We start from the raw sequence: 20,930 nt of genomic DNA on the forward strand, positions 1-20,930 counted from the left end.
AGTGTCGGAACTGACATGGGGCTTATCATTCTTCTAGAGCATTAGATTTTTTCCCTTAACGCGTCAGTGAGAAATGCACGGTGGTTGGAGATTAAAGATGGGCTTATTTTCTGTTCTATGTTCTTTTTCTTTTTTTTCTTTAATTTTTAAAAAATATTTATTTATTTGAGAGAGAGAGAGAAGACACAACTGCACAGGTATGGGGCACCTGGGTGGCTCAGTGGGTTAAAGCCTCTGCCTTTGGCTCAGGTCATGACCCCAGGGTCCTGGGATCGAGCCCCATGTGGTGCTCTCTGCTCGGCAGGGAGTCTGCTTCCCTTCCTCTCTCTCTGCCTGCCTCTCTGCCTACCTGTGATCTCTGTATATTAAATAAGTAAATAAAATCATTTAAAAAAAAAAAAAACCCAGTGCACAGGTACAAGCAGGTGGCAGGGTGGGGTGGTGGCAGTGGGGAGGAAGAGAGAGAATCTTCAGCAGACTTCCGGCTGAGCCCAGAGCCCCATGTAGGGCTCAATCCCAGGACCCTGAGATCATGACCTGAGCTGAAGGCAGAGGCTTAACCCACTGAGCCACCCAGGCGCCCCGAGAAAACAAGTTCTTTCCCCAGTTCTTATTCCTATTCCCAGACCAGATTAGCTCTTTTTTTTTTTTTTAGTTTATTTATTTAAGTAATCTCTACACCCAACATGGGGCTCAAACTCATGACCCTGAGATCAAGAGTCATATGTTCTACTGACTGAGTCAGCCTGGTGCCCCCAGACTAGCTCTTAAAACCTCATGGAAAACATAGGTAAAGCTGCATGTTAGGGAAGCTCTCTTCATGGTAGGTTTGCATTAAATGGCAGGAATGAGTAGGGGGACAGGGATACACAGCAAGTGCTGAGACAGCCAGGAAGCAGGGAGAGACGTGACCTGACCAAGCTGAAGGGCTTAAGAGACCCATGGGAAGTCCGCCAGGAGCAGCTTGAGGGTTGAGTGTATCTGAGTACAAGTTCCCTGGGCAGAAGGGACAAGGTCCAGGCTAGGGAGATTACAAGACTCTTAAATGGAGTTTAGGCAAACAACCCCATCAGGCTTACAGAGTTAAGAAAGCAGAGAGTCGTGACCTGAAACCGGGGTCTGCCTCCAAGCCCAGAAAAAGGAACAGACCAAGAATTCTGAAAGGCTGGATGGCAGAAGGAGTCTGCTTGGACTGATTCAGAGCAAATGAGATAAAGCATTAGGTGAACTGATGGTGAACTGGTTTTGGGAATGAGGCTATTCCTTATCTGAACCCTAAGACCTGCTCACCCTGAGATCACCTTTCCCACACACACACAAACCCACTGAGCACGCACCATGGAGTGAAGGGTACTGGTACTCAGGAGATACACACAGGAAAGGAAAGGGCATGGCACCTAAGCTCCCGGTTTGAGAAGGAGAAAACTCTGAGCCCCACGTTGTGAGGGTGGAAAATGAATCCTTTTGTCTAGGAGACAGAGCTTGCAGTTTGCATGCACATACGTGAAAAAGCACAAATATTCCCCACCCATATATGTAGTACTCTTTCATAATAAGCATATGCTTTTCCATCATCAGTCACAATAAATGCTAATTTTCCCCATCAATTAGGACGTTCATATGGGGGAAATGGAGCCCCTATTATCAGTGGAAGAGAGGTACGGATTTAAGCCCCTTATCTCTTAAATGGTAAATTGTTGCATTTTTGCTTCATTCAGCACACATTTCATCTTAACAAGGTGGCTGAGAATTGTTGGTAAAATTACCCAAAAACATTATTAAAAAGGACCATCAAAGAAAGAGTGTTCTCAAATTGATAAATTGGACTTCATCAAAATCAAAAACCTTTGTGCTGCAAAAAACGATATTGTCAGAAAACTAAAAAGAAACCCCACAGATCGGAAGAAAATGTCTGCAAATGGAGTATCTGATAGAGGACTAGGAATACCGGATCCAGACACTATAGAAAGAAACTCCTATGCGAGTAGACTTTCCCCAAAGTGCAAAGACCCTCAACGTCATTAGCTAGAACATGCAAATCCAAACCGCCTGGGATGCCACTTCACATCCAGGAGGATGGCCATCGTCACAACAGGTGATCCGCAGTAGGTCCTGGGGAAGGGCCCTGAGGAACTGGAACATTTGCACGTTGCTGGTGGCAATATGAAATGGTGCGGTCACTTTGGAAAGCAGTTTGACAATTCCTCAAAGGTTAAATACAGAGCTACCCTAAAACCCAGCCATTCTGAGAGAATGTAAAACACATGTCCATATGAAGACTCATACCAGAGTATTCACGGTGGCATTATTCACAATGGACAAAAGGTGGGAAAGCCCCACATGTGCGATCACTGAAGAAAGGATGAACTCAGTGTGGCAAATCAGCCACACAAAGGAAGGAAGTACTAACACAGGCCACAACAGGGATGAACCTTGAAAATGGTATGCAGAGCGAAAATCACAAAAGGCCACGGGTCGTAGGATTTCATTCACAAACTCTCTAGAACAGGGGCGCCTGGGTGGCTCAGTTGGTTAAGCGTCTGTTTGGCTCAGGTCATGATCCCCGGAGTCCTGGGATCGAGCCCCGTGCCGGGCTCCCTGCTCAGTGGGGAGCCTGCTTCTCCCTCTCCCCCTGCCTGCCGCTCTGCCTGCTTGTGCTATCTGTTTCTGTCAAATAATAAATAAACCTTAAAAACAACAAAACCCCAACAACTGTCTAGAATAGGCAAATCCGCAGAGACAGAAAGTAAGTTAGTGGTTGTCAGAAGCTGGGAGGAGGACAGGATGGGGAGCCAGTGCTGATGAGCGCCGGGTTTCTTTCTGGGGTGGTGGAAGCATTCTGGAATGAGCCATGCTGGCTGCACAACTCTGCAAATACACCAAAAGCCACTGAAATGCACAGTTTGGGCAAACTGCACAGAATGTGAATTCTATCTCCCTAAAGCTGTTTAAACAAGGGGGAGGGAGAGCTGCTCTTGAGGTCCAGGTCTGGGGTGAACAACAGTGCCTGAGGACCTTCCAGAAGCTGTGTGATTAAGGCAGGTCTAGGGGCATGGGGTGGGCTGCAGGGGACAGAAGGACATGGTGATCTGTGTGTGGGAAGGGCAGGTGGCAAGATTAGCTCCTGGCAGATGAACCAGAAAAAAAGTGGGGCTATACAGCTGGAAGAATGGCCTGGGAATGATGACAACAGAGGGGCCTCCGGAGCAGCTCCGTGACCAGCCCCTCCGCCCTCCGGGGGGGTGCGGTTCTGTGAAGGGGACACTCACTTGAGCGTTCACCACGTGGAGATGAGGAATCCAGGCTCTCTGAGGAGGAGGAGGACAATGACTCGGTGGCCGGTTCAGCATAGCTCCTCTGGCCCGGCGCTCTGTCACTTCCTCTAGACTGGGGGGCAGAGGCTGAGAAGTGGGTCAAAACTGAGGCGTTCACAACTTCGGGATAGGAAGTAGAGCTTCCTGTCACATCTGCAGATGTCTTGCTGTTGGTCAGGAACCAGCGCGCCGTGCTGTCTCTGCTTCTGCCCGACGGGACAGGCCTGGATGCGGCCTCGGTCCGAGACATGGGGCTTCCCAGCTCTGCCTCCGAGCTGCTGGCAAGCTGGTCTCCTCCCAAGGCTGGAAGGGGTCAGGGAAACAAAGGCCATGACACAGATGGGAAAGAGATTCCCCAACAACCGAGACGTGCGTCCTCCCCAAGCAAAGATCCCCTTCGTGAGGACCTTGTAGAGTATATATTATATGGGTAACCTGACAGGCATTTTCATAGTCTAGATAATTATTTCAAACCTTTTCGATGTCAATAAGATAGCAATACTAAAAATAAGCGCTGGTGAAGAAGGGAGCTTTTAAAGAGAATGTGCTAAGTAGTAGAGTAACTTGCAGGCTTGGGTGTTTTCTTGTCTTTCCCCTAAAGGGGTCAAAGGAGAGAGGGGGTTACGTCCAACATATATGATGTGCCTACATAAAGGGCTTGCTCAGAGGCATTCTTCTCAATCAATTCCACTAGTAATTCTTTTTTTTTTCCCACTAGTAATTCTAATTTTCAAGTATAGCAAACAAAAAATAAACTAGAGGGCGTCTACTGAAACGATGAATTTGAAGGACTATACTTTTATCTGCACGTGTTATTTGGAAGAACAATCTGTATATAAACAAACTCCAGCTAGGCTGAAAGAACAGGCCCGCTCTTACTGAGGACAATCCCATAGGTGGTAAGAAGACGTCCACAGGGCCAGCTCCGAGGACAAGCTCTTGACTCTGCTCTGATCAAGCGACAGGACTGCGCCCTCACTTCTTCATCCCTCTGAGCCTGTTTCCTCACCTATATAAAAGCAGGAGGCATGATGCCTGTCTGATGGACTTCACAATGTTCTCATAAGGATGAAAATAAAAATGTGATAAGGTGGTGTACCAGACAGAGGAGATGGCATTAGCTGAGAATATGCTCCCTTTTATTTATTTTTTTGTGAGATGGCAAATGTTCATGAAGCCATCTTTCAAGACAACCCAACAGTTTTTTATTTTATTTATTTATTTAAAGATTTTATTTATTCATTTGACAGACAGAGATCACAAGCAGGCAGAGAGAGGGGGTGGGAAAGAAGGCTCCCTACTGAGCAGAGAGCCCAATGCAGGGCTCGATCCCAGGACCCTGGGATCATGACCCGAGCCAAAGGCAGAGGCTTTAACCCACTGAGCCACCCAGGTGCCCCTCAACAGTTTTTTAAAAATGTCCATAAGAGACCAAGTGAAGATTAAATACTTACTTGGGGAATCATTTTGCCAGAATCCCATGGAGACCCGGGAAGATGCAAGGCCAAATCCATTTTCTGTGGATGGCTCGATGAATTCCCCATTTCCTGGATTCCTGATTATTTCCCTATTTCTTTGCAATCCTGCCTCAAAGGGTGAAGAATGGGCCGATACTGAAGTCCTGGCAATTTCAGAGTCCTTGGGGAAATTCTCGGTCTCATTTAGGGGCTGCAGACTGACGGTTAAAGACGGGAGCATCCCGGGGACATCAGTGGGGAGCGTGGTGGCGACATGCTCGCTCGCTCTCTGACTCGCCAAGGCACTTGGGAGAATGGTGGAGTTGTTCAGCTCCTCTGTGCTTCCGGAAGCTAAAATGGAAGAAAATGTGCTTTAACACTATTCCAGGGTTTAAGAAAATGAGGGATGTATCTAGATACAAATAATGCTTAATACCTTTTGTTGCATAAATCTAGATAATGTGGACCTAAATATAGATAAACACATTTGACACTCTATCTTCATGGGCTCTGATTCTCATAGAGCTAAGCGAGGAAGTGGTGAGGTCCTTCACTTAGCACAGTGGAAAGCTCTGGCTCTAGCTGAAAGGAAGATGGGAGAAAGCCTCTAGACATTCTTTGCCTTGGTTTTTATAGAGGAAGGAAAAAACTTCTACTCTGGAATTCCAGTTTAGAGATTATACAGGGAGTGGCCATGTGATAAGGTACAGGTTTTTGTTTTGCTTCATTTTAGCCATGTGATCCTTTTGTTCAAACTGATGTAGTAGATTAAAATCCAAATATATAAATGAATAAAAGTAAGGCAGTTCCAGAAGTCCTGCCCCCAGGCCATCCCTGGGGAGGCCAGGGCTCTGCAGACCACAGTGGGAATAATACTAGCCTAGGGCAGTAATTCCGGCCCTTGTCCGCATCAAGCGTTCTCTACTTTTCCCACCTCACGACCACGTAAACCTGAGGTTTTGAAAGACCATTAACTGAACTGCCTTTAAGAAGTAACAGAACGGGGCTCATGGGTGGCTCAGTGGGTTAAGCCTCTGCCTTCGGCTCAGGTCATGATCCCAGGGTCCTGGGACCGAGCCCCACATTGGGCTCTCTGCTCAGCAGGGAGCCTGCTTCCCCCTCTTCTCTACCTGCCTCTCTGCCTACTTGTGATCTCTCTCTCTCTGTCAAATAAATAAAATCTTAAAAAAAAAAAAAAAGAAGTAACAGAGCTTCGAGTCAGCAAGATATACTCAATGTTACCACACTGATTTGATTTAATTCCATCCAAAAGTGAACAGGTCCCATAATTACAGTCAGCTTCATGAGGCTTTGGAGACTGGCTCTCAAGCTTACATACCATGCCAGTGGGCCCCTGGGAGATCAAGGACTCCAGGATGGGGACACTTTTTTGATGAAAAGGATGGCAGACACCACTATTAATTGTCAAGAGCCTCAAAAATTGAGTTATAGGCCATTTTGGTCAAAATATGCAGTCTGTTCCACAGAAGAAAGTGGCTTGCTAATGGTTCCTTTCCACAAAGAACTTTCCAAAGGACACCCTAAGAACTGGCCTCCAGAAGGGCACCCTGACATTCTCATTCCAAACAGGAATAAACCACAGGAAAGCATGGTGAGTGAAAAGAAACATGGCCAGCAAGATCCAAAGGCAAGAAAAAACATTTTTCTTTTTAAGCCAAAAATAATAAAAGTATTTTATACCTTTATAATGAAAGGTTTCAAGCTGTTATTTACAACCCAGAAAGGGACGAATTAAGTTCTCATTATAAATGGTCCCTTAAAGGGGCACCTGGGTGGCTCAATTGGTAGAGTGTCTGAGTCTTGGTTTTGGTTCAGGTCCTGATCTCAGGGTCATGAGACTGAGCCCCACATCAGCCTCCATGCTCAGTACAGAGTCTGCTTGAGATTCTCTCCCCCTCCCTCTCCCTCTCCCTCGGCTCCTCCCCTGCTTGCACTCTCTCTCTCTAAAATGCATAAATAAAATCTTAAAAAAAAATGGTTCCTTGAAGACCAGTCCTATGTGCAGCTGTGACCAAAAGCACAAACAAATATTAAATATAGTTAGAGAGGGGGGAGCACAGGAAACACAAAGGTTCCTCTGACTCTTGTACAAACCACATAACCAGCTACGCCTAGTACACAGCCTGCAGCTCTGCTCTCTGGGCCTTAAGGAAAGCAAATCGAAGACCGGAGCAATCCACACAGCTAGTGATTGAAACAAAAAAAAATAGACTGGATCCCCAAATAGAGTCCTAGCCTACTTGAACTCACCCTTACTTAAAAGCAAAACCAAACAAATAGAAATCCATTAGTATATAAAAAAGGAACGCATAATATAGACATGCCCCAAAGCCTCACTAGCCACTTAGCTTCTCAGGCCTCACGTCATTAGAGTCATCGTCTGACCCCGCCAAGTTACAAGCTCCTCAGTTGCTGGGTGCTCTATCAAAGCACTATTCCTGGTCAACTGCAGGATTTCATCGATTTACTGCACGGTGGCGGTTAACTTGGACTCAGCCTGAGTACCTGTACAGCAAATCAATGGCCAGAGATACACAGTTACGGAAGTCACAAAAATTGAAAGCCACAAAAGGATGATGGTCGTGCTGTCCCTGACCCAGGCTCCATGGAACACTGCTTCATCATCTCACCGCCGTTATTAAAAGCTGCCATTTACCGACCAGTTCGATGTGCCAGGGTCTTACATATACCCTTCTACATTGTGCTAAGAAAGTACCTGATAGACATAATCCCACTGAATTCTCACAGTGAAGTAGTGAGTCCTTCTGTACTGAGTACTTCTATACAAGAGGTGCCTCTTCCCAGAAAGAGAGAATGGTTGGTCAAACTCATCGAGAGTCACCCCTTACACTAGTCTCTGTGCTGAATACATCTCGGGAGAAATTTGCCATGTTTCTAATCAATGGGCCAGCAATATTGGTTATTTAATAACTGCTGTCCCTTGCTCATTACTACCTCTGAAGCGCCCATTCAAAAATGGGAAGGCCATCCATTTGGGAGCAGAAACGAGCCAAGTTCCCTAATCTTTAGAACAGGAGGTATAAAGAATGCCCCACTCATCTGATAAAAGTGTATGGGCCACTCCCCAATCCCAGCACAAAATGCTGGAACCTCAGGCGGGCACCGAATGATCAACCTTGGTCTGACAGCTGTCCAAGACCTGCCGAACACCCAGCTGAAGCAGCTGATGGTTGAGAAAGATATGCTACATCTACAATCTCCTGAGTTATTTATGCTCTCTTCCTTTACAAAGTGAAATCACCACAAAGCAATTTACCTGGACCACACTGGCTCAGCCACCCACAGACATACTTTCATGAGTTGAGATCCATTATTATACCCTGAGCTCCTACTGAGAATCTATATAAAATATTGCCTTTTAAAGATCTTAAGCACAATTTCCTCAAAACCACAATCGGCGGCATTTTCTATTAGGATTCTCAACACTCCTTACAAGAATAGTGTCTTAGCATTCACGGCCCCCAACACAGGCCTGCCTATGGATGAAATTCTGTGCTTACTTTATCTGACAATGGTCTCGCACCCCACCCAGTTTCCCTTTGTGCCCTGGTTTCCAGGAAGCTCAAGGCTAAATTTAGTGTTCAACTGCAGCCATTCTCACACAATTCAACATATACATATCTCTTTCTGCCTTCAAAAGAGAACTTTTCCTGTTAGTTGCTTTACTTATTTATTTTCCCCTCAGTGATCCAATAGCACACGGTCCTTGCAGAACGTGTGGACAGTACAGAAAGATCTAAAGCAGCAAGAAAAATCATTTCAGATGGCTCCTGATCTGTTTTTAAAAATCTGATGTAGCGGTCTGGGCCTATACCTGCTTTAAAGCATACTTTCCTGGCATATCACTTATTTTGGGGAGCCGGGAACGCCTGGCTGGCCCGGCTGCAGATGAGGTTGTGCTGAATCCCTGTTTCTTCGTAGCAGAGCGAGGAGGGACAGGAGCACAGAATACCAAGGCCGGGTGTGTTGGGAGCAACAGAGGCTGGAGCTAGGAAGGATCTTTACGATCATGGGGTCTAATCCTTCATGTTTCTCCTAGAGAACCCCATCCTCTCTGGACCAGGCTCCGGGCGGCTGTATGAAAGCTTACTTTGAAGAGAGCACAACTCATGGGACTGCTCTAAGTGCCAGGACTTTCCCTGGGTCACATTTACGGGTGGATGGAGTTGCCAAGCGTCAAAGGGCACACCTCCCCACTCCCACCCGCCGCCCTCCCCCTTCGCTTCCCTTGTACAGAGTACCAGCCGGCGAGGCGCCTCCAGGTCTGCCTCGGGCATGTCCTGCTGGCTCTCAGAGCTCACGCCCTCGTGCCCCTCTATCCCACTGTCAGGCTCAGGCTGCAATAGTAAGCTCCCGGAATGTAGATTTAAGGGCTGGTAGGAGGTACACCAGAGCTCTGGTTCACAGGTGAGCGGTTACTAACCCCACAGAGCTGTGTTTCCCATGTGGCTTCAAGTCTCTCCAGGGAGCAGGGAGGCTGGCAGGCTAGACCCAGATGGGTCATTTAACATTCCCTCATTTGGCAGCACCTAAAGCCTGATGTAGCATCTAGTTTTTGAGAGAGGTGGCCCTCGAGATAGCACAGAATACCCACGTTAGTGAAAAGGAAGAGAAATGCTCAGTGAAAGACTTAAGGAGTAGGAACGATACGGCAGAACTCTTCAAAACCTAAAGGTATAATGTTCTTTTTTTCTTTCTTTTTTTTTTTTCTTTTAAAGATTTTATTTATTTATTTGAGAGAGAGAGCATGAGAGGGAAGAATGTCAGAGGGAGAAGCAGACTCCCCATGGAGCTGGGAGCCTGATGTGGGACTCGATCCCTGGACTCCAGGATCACAACCCGAGCCCAAGGCAGTCGCCCAACCAACCGAGCCACCCAGGTGCCCCTCTTTTTTTCTTCTTTTTTTTTTTTTTTTAGATTTTATTTTAAATAGTCTCTATACCCAATGTGGGACTAGAACTTACAACCTGAGATCAAGAGTTACATGGTCCACCGACTCTGTAAGTCACCCCTACAAGTATAAGGTTCTAAAATGACAAATGCTCAGGGAATTTGAGGGCCAACTAATTTTTTTAATGTTGAAAAATCTAGATGATGACAGAGCCAAGTCCAGTAAAGTTAAAAACATAGGCTGATTTTCAAAATATAAACCACAGTAGTGGGTTGAATTTAAAATATAAATATTAAATGGCCTTGACCAGAATCAAAGTGTAGCTTCCTAGAAAACACTTCCTTTCTACCATTTAGTAAAGCTGGTTGTAAATCACTGAACCACAGACCTTTGAAACTAGAAATAGGCTCATAGCTTTTATCCAATCTAACCAATGTTTAAGAATAATCTTAAAAGGAATCTCCTAAAGACATGAATCATAAATTACATACATACGCAGTCAGCAGAAACTATACATAGTATATAAAGGAGAAACTGCCTACTTTCGGTATTCCAGAAAAGATATCCAGGTTCAGTTTTTGCTTTGGTGATATAAACCCAAACCCCTAGTCTTTCAAAGTATCTCTAAATCCTGACCTATGAAAATTTGGAAATGGCAATTTCGGAAGCAACCGAATCTCTATTTCCAAGACGATTTCCAGCCCTCTCTGTCCTGCTTCAACAGGCATGTGGATGAAAACACATGCAGCATACACGGATTCTGAATAAAACCTCAGAGGTGGGAAAAGACAGGCAGAGTTTCCAGCATTCTCTTTGGCCTGTGGCTAGAAGAGCCTTGTGATACTGGGGCACATGCTAACCCCCATTACTTACCAACCGTATGGTGGTCTGAGATGGCAGGGAACTTAAGAGGAGTGATAGACACAGCCTGGATCCTCAAGAGGATCACAGTGCCTCTGGGGAGACGGATGCTGGATACCCTGGTGTGACAGGGTAGACGGCACATAGGCTCAGAGGGCTGAGAGCAGGCTTGCCGAAGGGAATACCTGCGCAGAGCAGGGGTGGGGAAGTGGGGAGGTGAGGGTGAGGGGGGCGGGAATGGAGCTTAACTGATGACTAGGAGCTGAAGAGGCAGAGAGGTGAGTCCTCCACTGCCCGCAATCTTCCAAACACGGGCATTTTGTTTTTGTTTTTGTGTTTTTTAAATGATACCTAGAAAAATGTCTATCTGTTATCTTTGCACTTTGTTTTTTTTTTTTAATGATACCCAGAAAAATGTCTATCTATGTTATCTTTGCCATTGCAATAAGCGATTTTGCAATGATGAAGAAACACAAATCTAACTCCTAATCAAATGACGCAACACTCACCATTTCACTCACCCCAAAGCGTGGCCTCTTGTGCAAGGAGACACACTGACAACTCTCAGTGTACGTGGGGAGAGGGGACAAGCAGGGGATGGTGGACACAAAGGGCCTAGAGCAGCCATTAGACCAACTCTAATGTTCCTCCTTATGCAGTTAAAGAAAACATATTTTAAAGACGGACTTCAGAACAAAGACACATTGTACAGATGGTGGTACTTCTGCCCCCAAATACTTTGCATTTGCCCCTAATACCTTTCCCCCTCAGCCCCTGTGACAGGGATGTTACTAGGAAGCTGTGTGCATCTACTACTTCTATTCTGGATGACATCCGTGTGGGAGGCTGGGTTAGGAGACTCACCTGAGGAGGGCTCTGAGGGAGGGGAGGAAGCCTGAGTCTTGGAGAAAGGCAGCCAGGAAAGCGCCAGGCCTGAGGTGTTTCTCTTCCCTAAGACTGTGATCTCTTCTCCCATCCCCAGAGCAGGAGGAGGGGACTGTCCTAAAACCCAAGTGGCAGCCACTTGGCTGTGCGCAGTCACTTCTTCCGGGAGTCCCTTTCCTCTCTCCAGGGAACCCCGGGATGTTGCGCTCTCTGTGTGGGAAGGGTCAGCTCTTCCTTCAGACCCCGAGCTGGATGGCAAGTGAAGCGTTCCCAGAGCTGAAAGCAGACAGTAACAATTACAATTCCATCAGCAGACCTCCAAATGTCTGAGTAATGGGTAGTGGGCTCACCTCTGACCTCTGTGAGGAGAAATGAGGAGCAATTATTCATTCTACAACAAATTCACTCCTGAAGGAGAGACCACAAACCAAGACAAAGCCTGTGTTCAGATCTCACCAACAAAGACAGAATTTTCAGTGGTCAAGTTATTATAAAAGGGGCACAATGAAGCTAAGTGTCAGACGATATGGAATCAAAGATCCGATTCTGATCCCCATGACTCGTCACTCACATTCCACAAAGCTGGTCTCAGAACTGACTTAAAGTCAACATAAACAAAATCTCCAATATCTGCATGACCAGCACCTCCAGGCGGCACCCTGGGCAGTTCTAAGCTCTACGTCCATCACTCATGAATGGAACATAAAATATTGTCCTTTGCACTCCTTATAGCATTGAGTCCCCCACCCGAACTCCTGGGGAAACCACGGGGTCATTTTTGATGGCTTCATCCTCTACTTTTAGGCTGTCACCAAGTTGTATCAATTTTCCTTTGTGAAGGGTCTTTACCAATCCCTTCTCTCTGCACCTAAGGCCACCAGGCCGTAGATCTTAGCACCCGGATCTGCCTGGGTGGTCCCCTGACTCCAGGTTCCCTCTGCCTCATCTCCCACCCTAGATGTCTTCTACCTGCCTGCCAGCTGACTTGTCCCCAGATTTGCTGTGATCATGTCACCGCCCTATTCAAAATCCTTTGGTGACTCTTCCTACCACACCAAATCTAATTGGCCTGGTCTTCAAAGTTCTCTGTGACTGCCCCAACTCCCTCCACACAGCTGTCCTTTCCTCCATGTGGGACCGACCCCCTCCCCATGGGAAGCCGCTGGCCAGCCAGCCTCACAAAGAGACCCAGCTTCTCTTCTTTCCTCACGTGATCTGTGCACCCCACTCCTCAGCTACTCCTTCTACCTTGCTCAGATGCACAGAGAGCCTCAAATCCCAACCATAAAACCTATGAGCTGTTTGACCTAGACACCTCAGATTAATTAACTTCTCTACCTTCCGTTTCCAAATTCTTCAAAAGAGGATAATGTGATCTCACTGGCTTGCCATGAGAACTGAAGGAACAGATGTGTGGGTGTGCAGTAAGTACCCAATTGGTGCCACTTTTCTTTGTCCTCCCTTCCCCAGGCAAATCTTGCACATCCAGCCCCAGCCCCTTCTTGAAACCCTTCGTGACAAGGTGCCAACCTGCTGAGCTGTGCAGATTGAAGCAGGAACCACCGCTGGAACCACGTGCACACAGACGCAGCTATGTGGCCCACTGGGCCAGACCTGGCACCTCCCTCGGAGACTGCGGTGTGTGGCACAGTCACCAGTGTCACTGGGATTCAGTCTGGCCACAGAATGTCAATTCCACGGGACTGCTCAGGCCTCCAGACAAAATCTGCACCCTCACGCGGACTATGTTGCAAACTTGCTCAATCACAGCGAGCCACAGAGGGCGTCCGAGCCGCACAGCCCAGGACCCACAGCCCAGGACCCTGGATGGGCCTGGGGCTCAGGCTGGGGAAGAGGGAGATGCAGAAACTTCGTTTTCCAGGAGGGGACATACCTGTAGGAAACAGGCCATCACTGGCACAAACTCACCTCTGGTGAGGCTCTGGGAAGTCAGAGCCGTTGCTGTGTCAGCCCCAATGGGGGAAGTGGTGAAATTTGTCTTCCAGGAAAAGTTGTTTCTTCCTCTAGCATCTGCTGCTTTGGTCTGTACAGTGATGTTTTCTGGAGCATCTGAAGAAGTATGGTTCTTTGTGGGGATCTGAGTCCTCACAGCCTCCTTGGAAACCACTGTGGAAAAGTCCATTTGGTTCCGATCAAAGGTGATGTTTTCTATGTGGGATTCAGTGTTAATTTCTGTCCAACTGCTCCCTTCAGTGGCTGAAACAATAAGCAAATAGATCAGTAAGAACTTGCTGGCTTCTGAAAAAGAAGGAAACCTTCAGAAAAGCCATGAGCAGATGTATCGGTGAGGAAGTGGATTCAGATCGAATCATTTCACCTTTCTTTTTTCCCCCTTGGGAATTGTTCTGACAGTCCAGTGGGAGAAATTATGAAGCAACAACACCGAGTAGGATTGAATTTTACAGGAAGTGGAATAAATGATGGAAACCACTAGAAGAAGACCAGTGTGGAGCTCAGGGGAGAGCACCTCAGGGGGCTGGGCAGGCTCAGGAAGGGGTGTGGGGGGTACGGGTCAGGTGTGATAGCAAGGAAGGAAGCACTTCTGAGCATTAAGGTTGTGAACTGTGTTTCCTTTGTGGTAGAAGGTAAAAGCAGACAGCTCTCTATCCTGACACCCACTCTTGCAGGCAGGGGATCGTGGCTGGGACAGACACAATTCTGGAAAATCTGTGAAGGATTTGGCCATATTATCAAAACCTTAGTAATATCAATAGGTTTGATGCAGTGATTCTGTTTCTTTGAATTCATGCTAAGGCAATACTCAAGAATGTGAAGAAAAATTTAGCTGCACTGATATTCATGATTTCATTGTTTATAATAGAAGGAAGGAACAAACAAAACTGAAAATCCTACAGTAGGAGATCAATTAAATCAGTTCCAGTATATCTATATGAAAGGATACTCTGAGGTATTAAAATGTTATAAGATAAGATAAAGATATTCTACAGGTATTATTGAATTAAAACAATAGGTTTCAAAATAGGATTGAACAGCAATCATGCATGCGAGTGTGTGTGCCAAACACCGATCAATGTAAGCTCTCAAGGTGCCCTCATTGTTCAATCTTGCACAATGCTGAGGAAGGTGCTCTCATCCTCCCCACTTTGCAAGGGAGGCAGAGGAGGGACCGAGGGTCATGCTCCCTGCCCAAGTCACCAGACAGCCTGCTCCCTGTGCTCTCACGGTACCCAGTGGGCAGAACAAAGTGCACTGTAGCAAATCCTTGGTTTCCCCTCATCTCCAGTGCAGAGGTGCCAGGGAAAGTTTGCTTATTCATATGGACTGTTATTTGACCTTGATAAATTAGGGATGGATGCAGGTTAGTCAGAAAATATACTGAAGTGATCACTTGCTGCCATATTGTCCAAGATGGTGCCAAAGAGAGCACTGGTTAAAAACTTCTGGGTCCTATAAAAGTTGTGGGGAAACTGGGCACAGAGGTGGTGGTCATCGGTGGTGTTAAGTGCCATTTGTCAAGGCAGGGGGTTCAGAGTCATAGCAGGCAGGTGGGGCACCCAAGTCCAACCCAAGAAGGCTGTCTTGCTACTCTGATGACGTCTGCACATGACCCAGAAATGGCTTGGAAGCTAGAGCCTGCCACCACTAGAGTACCAGCTCCTGAAGATCACATCAAAAGAACATTCTAAGAGTCGTGTCCCTGGATATCCAAACTAATATGGAAGTGAACAGGAAATACATGTGCTAATTGGAGGGCACGGAGTTTAATGAGTTTCTAGAGAAAGCAATGAGGACAAGGACCATTTAAAGTTATTGCTGATTACATGGCTCCTTTAAAAGCCCATTTTTATTTTCCTCATTTGGGATTGCAATCTTCTTTTCTGCCTAGGAACAGGGGCTGTGGGCACTATTGAGAAACGTCTGCAGAAATGAATGAAGTCACCTCTATCTGTATGAGTCAGGCAAAAATGGCCAACCATCAGACCAGTAGAGGCTACAGGCTGAACCAACGTTTTGGCTCAAAATATCACACACAGACACACACACACACACACACACACACACACACACACACTTTCCCAAAAGGAACAAGTTATCTTCTAGATCAGCATTAAGAGGTGTATAAAGTAAGACACGAATGCAAGCCATGTATGTAACTTCATTTAAAAAGTTACAGGTGAAATTAATTTTAACAAATATTTTACATACTTGACATATTTAAAATAGTAGCATTTCACTGTGTAATTGATATAAAGATTATTGAGATACTTTGCCTTCTTTTTCTGGTATTACACCTATAAAATCCAGAGTATTATTCTAGCTGTACACTTCAAGAGCACAATAGCCCCACGAGGCTATTAGCTATAATACTGGACAGTGTAGTTCTAGACCAGTGGTTCTCAGCATTTCCCCACTCTGGTCCCCTCCTGCCAGAAGTGTGGCTCATGTATTGGTGTTGGAGGCGTGGTGATTTAAAAATCTTCCATAAGAGATTCTGACAAATTTTCCTAAGGGAACCCTTTTCTCCCCAGATCCCTTGAGAACAGCTCTTTCCATGCTTCCTATTCTGTTTCCTGTAAGTGATAATTAACAGAAACTTCCTGAAGAGGGAGGGAGGTTACCCAGGCATCTGGGCTCTTCTGGGGCCCAGCCCCAGACAGGCAAGTCCCACATTTAGCTGGCAGTGGGCTATGGAGGGGTATTTCCAGGGGCAGCCACCAAGTCCATAAGTTAATCTTGAGACTGGCGGGGGTGGGGGTGTTACAGAGACCAGAAACCCACCCACACGGCATGTTCCCTTTGTTCTTCCTATCTGAGCTGCACAGCAAGCTGGCTTCCAGAGAGAAGGTGAAGAAAGGATTTGAGGAAGCTTTCTCTCCCTTTGGGCACAATGAGAGAAATTAGCCTTAAAAGATGTCAGAATAAAAGTGATTGTGGGGAGGTAGAAAGGACTCAAAAACCATACACTGAAGCTGGTAAGCCATGAGCAGAGGAAGAAAATGAATTTCACTCTATTATAGGCTTAAGATGAGTTTGAGATTTGGTTACTGGTGAGCCTCTAAAGCTCGTATGGCTGAGTCTCTGAGGAAGCAGCAAGATGCCCTTCTTCAAGGAACTGGGAACGTCCTTCGTCAGCTCAAGGAATTCCACTACAGCCCACAGAAGGAACAGAAGGGCCACATAAAGACAAGATGTGGCTAGCACTGAACCACGCAGTCTCCCTGGAGAGTTGGCTAGAGACGGAAGAAAGAAAAAAAATGTGCACGATCAACAAAAGAGAAAGGCAGACAATACTCTTGTACTGTCCCAAATAACCTTGCCACTACAAACCAAATATGATAAATAATGTATTTTAAAAGAATTTTTCTAAATGCATTGCTGAGTTGGGAAGTAAAGAATCAAATCTTCTAAGACCAAATATGAGCCAAGAGCTGGAATTCAGAGAAGTGAGCTAATTCCAGAACTGGCAGCTGCCCTGGGACACCTGCTCAACTTCTGTGACCTTGAACTTCTGTTCTGATTTCCAAGAGGATATAGGAGATACAAGACAAAACTCTTAAGAAGGGAGTCTGAGAGGAAACTCTCTCTCTTTTTTTTAAAATTTGGTTTTAATTTTTTAAGACTATTTGTTTTATTATTTTTTAAAGATTTTATTTATTTATTTGACACACAGAGAGAGAACACAAGCAGGGGGAGCAGTAGAGGGAGAAGCAGGCTCCCTGCTCAGCAGGGAGCCCAACGCTCCCAACATGGCAGTTGATCCCAGAACCCCAGGATCATGTCATGAACCAAAGGTAAATGCCTAACTGACTGAGTCACCCAGGTACCCCGAGGAAATTCCTGTATACAGCTGGGATGAGGGCTATACCATATTTATAAGGAACACAGAAAACCAATTTTCCCTGCAGAATAGGACAGCAAGGAAAGGTGGCATTTTGATCTCGGTTTTAGGTAATAGAAAGTAAATTTCACTTAAGAATTTTTAACCATAAATGTAGCCTTCATGTGGGTGTGCAGCATGAATTCACAATGCCTCTGTGGTCTAAATCTCAAGCCAAGGTTGTATTTTAAAATTGGTCCTGAACTTTGTAAATATACTAAAACCACTAAATCATATACTTTAAAAGGGTGAACTTCATGGTATGTAAATTATATCTCAAATACACATGCGCATATGTGCACACATATACATACATATACCTCATTAATGGGAAGGAAAAGTGGTTCCGAAATACAGAGCCTCCTGCTCAGCAAAAATAAATGTGAATGCTCTCTAAACAAACATACCTTCAATCCAACTTTATCATTTATTGATATGATTCTAAGGAAAAAGAGATCGATCATCATCAAAAGGCACAAAATATATAAGGAAAAAAAGGCATCAATGGGCAAAAGTCAGCAACCTAGACAAGCAAAGACTTCAAATACTGGAATTATCAGTCAAAGAATATAAATATATAAAACTCCATGAAAAGAAAGAATTGAAAATGAGAGAGAGACTATGAATAATGTCCAAAAGACATGAAAGAACTCTAAATGGAAATTCTAGAGATAAATAAATTATAATAACTGAAATTAGGAAACCCAAGAGATCAGACATGATTGAAAGAAGAACTAATAATTACAAGACACATCATGAGAGAATGTCCAGGTGATAAAAAATATATATATAGAAAATACAAAAAAGAGATGAAGTGACAAGGAAGATAGAGTGAGAAAGTCTAACATATATATAACTGGAGTTCTCAGTGGGCCAGAGAGAAAAGAGAGAAATAGCAATATTTAAAAAGGTAATGGCTAAGAATTTTCCCAAATGGATAAAAATGAATCAAGTAAACTAAGGAATCCCAACAAATCCTTAAGAGACTAAATAAAACAAAAATACAAACCCACATCATAGTCAAATTGCAGAAAACCACAGACAAAAGTATATCTTAAAAACTACCAGTGGGGAGGGGTCCCTGGGTGGCTCGGTTGGTTAAGTGTCCGACGCTTGATCTCAGCTCAGGTCTTGATCTCAGTGTTGTGAGTTTGAGTCCTGTGCTGGGCACGAGGCATGAAGCCTACTTAAAACAAAACTAAACTAAACTAAACACCAAAAAAACAAAACAGAAGTAAAAAATATGACAAATCTTCTACTGAAGATGACAATTAGACTAACAGCTAATTTTTCAACAGCAACAATGGAAGCCAAAAGACAGTGGGTAAATATTTCCAATGTGCTGAGAGAGGAAAAACCAGAGTTATACACTCAGTAAAACTATCTTTGAAAAATATCTTCAGGTTAACTTACAAAATAGAAACATTTTCAGTCAAATTTCAGTTTATCAACAACCTCCACTAAAGGTAATTATGGAGAATTTATTTCAAGCAGAAGAAAAACCATGCTAGGTAAAAAGTCAAAAGAAGCAAGAACATATAATGAGCAAAGAAAATGGTACAAATGCACGTAAACACAAGCAACGCTGAATGTATAAAATAATTTCTCATTTGTGAGATTAATGAAACAAGGTAGAACAAATCCTGGAGAACACCTGTGCATAAGTCAGGAGGGGATAATCAGAATCATGTTGTTTTGAAGAGTGACTTTAAATTGTGTCGAAAATGCATTTTCATGTTTCTCAAAATGACCCTAATGAATAGAAAGAGGGTGTATCACTTCCAACTTGTAGAGCTTTCAATAATATGAAATTTCCATTGAGAGAAACCAACAAATATTGCCTAAAACCAAAACAATGACTCAGTAAATAGCAATATTGGCCCATTATTTAGAGGTAAGGGCAGGATTACTGAAAGAACTTGCTACAGGGGTTTAAAGTGATTGAGTCTGGGAAACAGAAAATGATGATGGTAGGAGTGGTCAGGTTTTTATACCACCCTCATAAAACATAGTGGATCTTTAAACTACGTATGAGTTTGATAAAACATAAAAATTTAAATTTAAAGACATCAGATAACAAGCCAGGGTAAATGTCTGCAGTGCATGATAAAAGTTCAGTATTCTTTTTTTTTTTTTAAGATTTATTTATTTATTTATTTATTTATTTGAGAGACAGTGAGAGAGAGCATGAGATGGGAGAAGGTAGGAGGGAGAAGCAGATTCCCCAACCACCCAGGCGCCCAAAAGTTCAGCAACCTTAATACACAAAGAAGTTTTTCAAATTCCTAAGATGGACATCTCACAGACAAAGGACAAGAACATGCGATTCACAAAAGAAAATGTATGATTGGGGGGTAAATACATGACAGTGTTGCTGGAGAGAAAGAAAACACAAATCCAAACTAGAAAATACTTTTTAAACTTTTTATATATTCATTTGTGCCTATCAAATTGGGAGAGACTCAAAAAATAGTTAAGATGCCATGTCACTGTGGACATAGAAGACGGGCACTCCCACACAGCATGGGGAAGAATGAAACTGGCCCATTCTTTCTGGTGAGAAACTTAGCGATCCACCACAAAAAGCCTTAAAAATGGGCATATATTTCTACCCAGGAATTCCATTTCTGGAAATTAATTCCAAGGAAATTACTAAGGATGTACACAAAGTTTTAGGCACGGGGAAGTTTATTGCAGCACTGTTTATAATAATGAAAATTGGAAACAACCTAAATTTCTGCAATAGGAAGTTGGTTAACTTAATTATGAGACAACAGAATTTTAAAGGGATGGTCAAAATATATTACTGATACAGTTATAGATATGTACTATGTTCACCCTGTTCTGTTAAGTGAAGACATAAATTAAAAAACGGATTGTATCCTACGATCTTATGTTACTAAAAGTATATGTTTTTAAAAAAATGCATCTCCTAGGAAAAAGAACAACAACAACAGAAAGGCTGGTATCTTGGTAAAGGGACTCTAGGTCTGGAAATCACTTATAGCAGCCTTTCTTTGGTCCCTAGACCTGCTCCCAGAGGCGGGTAAAGCCTGCAGACTTTCAACATAAAAGTGTCTCACTCAATTTGCTCAGAATCCAGCAATTTCTGAAACATATGCACGTGAGTTGCCTGGACTACCCAGCTGAAGGTTCACCTGTGTCTGGACTACCCCGCCTCGGGGTACCCAGCACCTGTCGTGGCCACAGCTGGTGGCCTGATCAAAGACAGGTGCCCACAACCATCTCGCTACAGCAGCTAGAGACCAAACACAGCCCTGGTCAGTACTGCCACTGCTGGGCCCCGTTGACCTCAGAGACTTGTGGGCTTGTGATGCCCCTTCCACCCTCCTCCCCTCAGTCACAGGTGCCAAGGCCCCCTGGACTGATGAGAAACGTTGACCTGTACTGTCCTTCTTCACCTGGGGATCTCTCCCTTTCTTCCCCAAGGAACACATGAGGCAACACTAAAAAATTGCTGGCTCTCCCCAGACCTTGTGAATCTGTGTTCTCTACAGGAGGGTCCTGTTGTCTAAAAGGAAAAAAGCCTGCCTCCAGCTCTCTGCCTGGATCTAGAACTCCAGTGCTTCACAAGAGAAGCAGTGGGTACCGTACAGACT

General features: G+C 44.7%; 1 protein-coding gene across 3 annotated transcripts in view; it reads right to left on the bottom strand.

Moving 5' to 3' along the window:
* HEG1 (heart development protein with EGF like domains 1) overlaps positions 1–20,930 on the bottom strand; it is an 87,207-nt gene that overhangs the window by 46,129 nt on the left and 20,148 nt on the right. For 2 of the 3 annotated variants that reach the window (XM_032335744.1, XM_032335757.1), the window contains exons 2-5: positions 13,380–13,667; positions 11,430–11,726; positions 4,769–5,122; positions 3,270–3,617 (exon numbers count right to left, since the gene is read on the bottom strand). In XM_032335744.1, coding sequence (XP_032191635.1) covers positions 3,270–3,617; positions 4,769–5,122; positions 11,430–11,726; positions 13,380–13,667 — 1,287 coding nt within the window. The remainder of the gene's footprint in view (positions 1–3,269; positions 3,618–4,768; positions 5,123–11,429; positions 11,727–13,379; positions 13,668–20,930) is intronic. The other variant, XM_032335754.1, reaches the window with a different exon arrangement.

This window comes from Mustela erminea, chromosome 1 (assembly GCF_009829155.1).
Source record: "Mustela erminea isolate mMusErm1 chromosome 1, mMusErm1.Pri, whole genome shotgun sequence".
Lineage (NCBI taxonomy): Eukaryota > Metazoa > Chordata > Mammalia > Carnivora > Mustelidae > Mustela > Mustela erminea.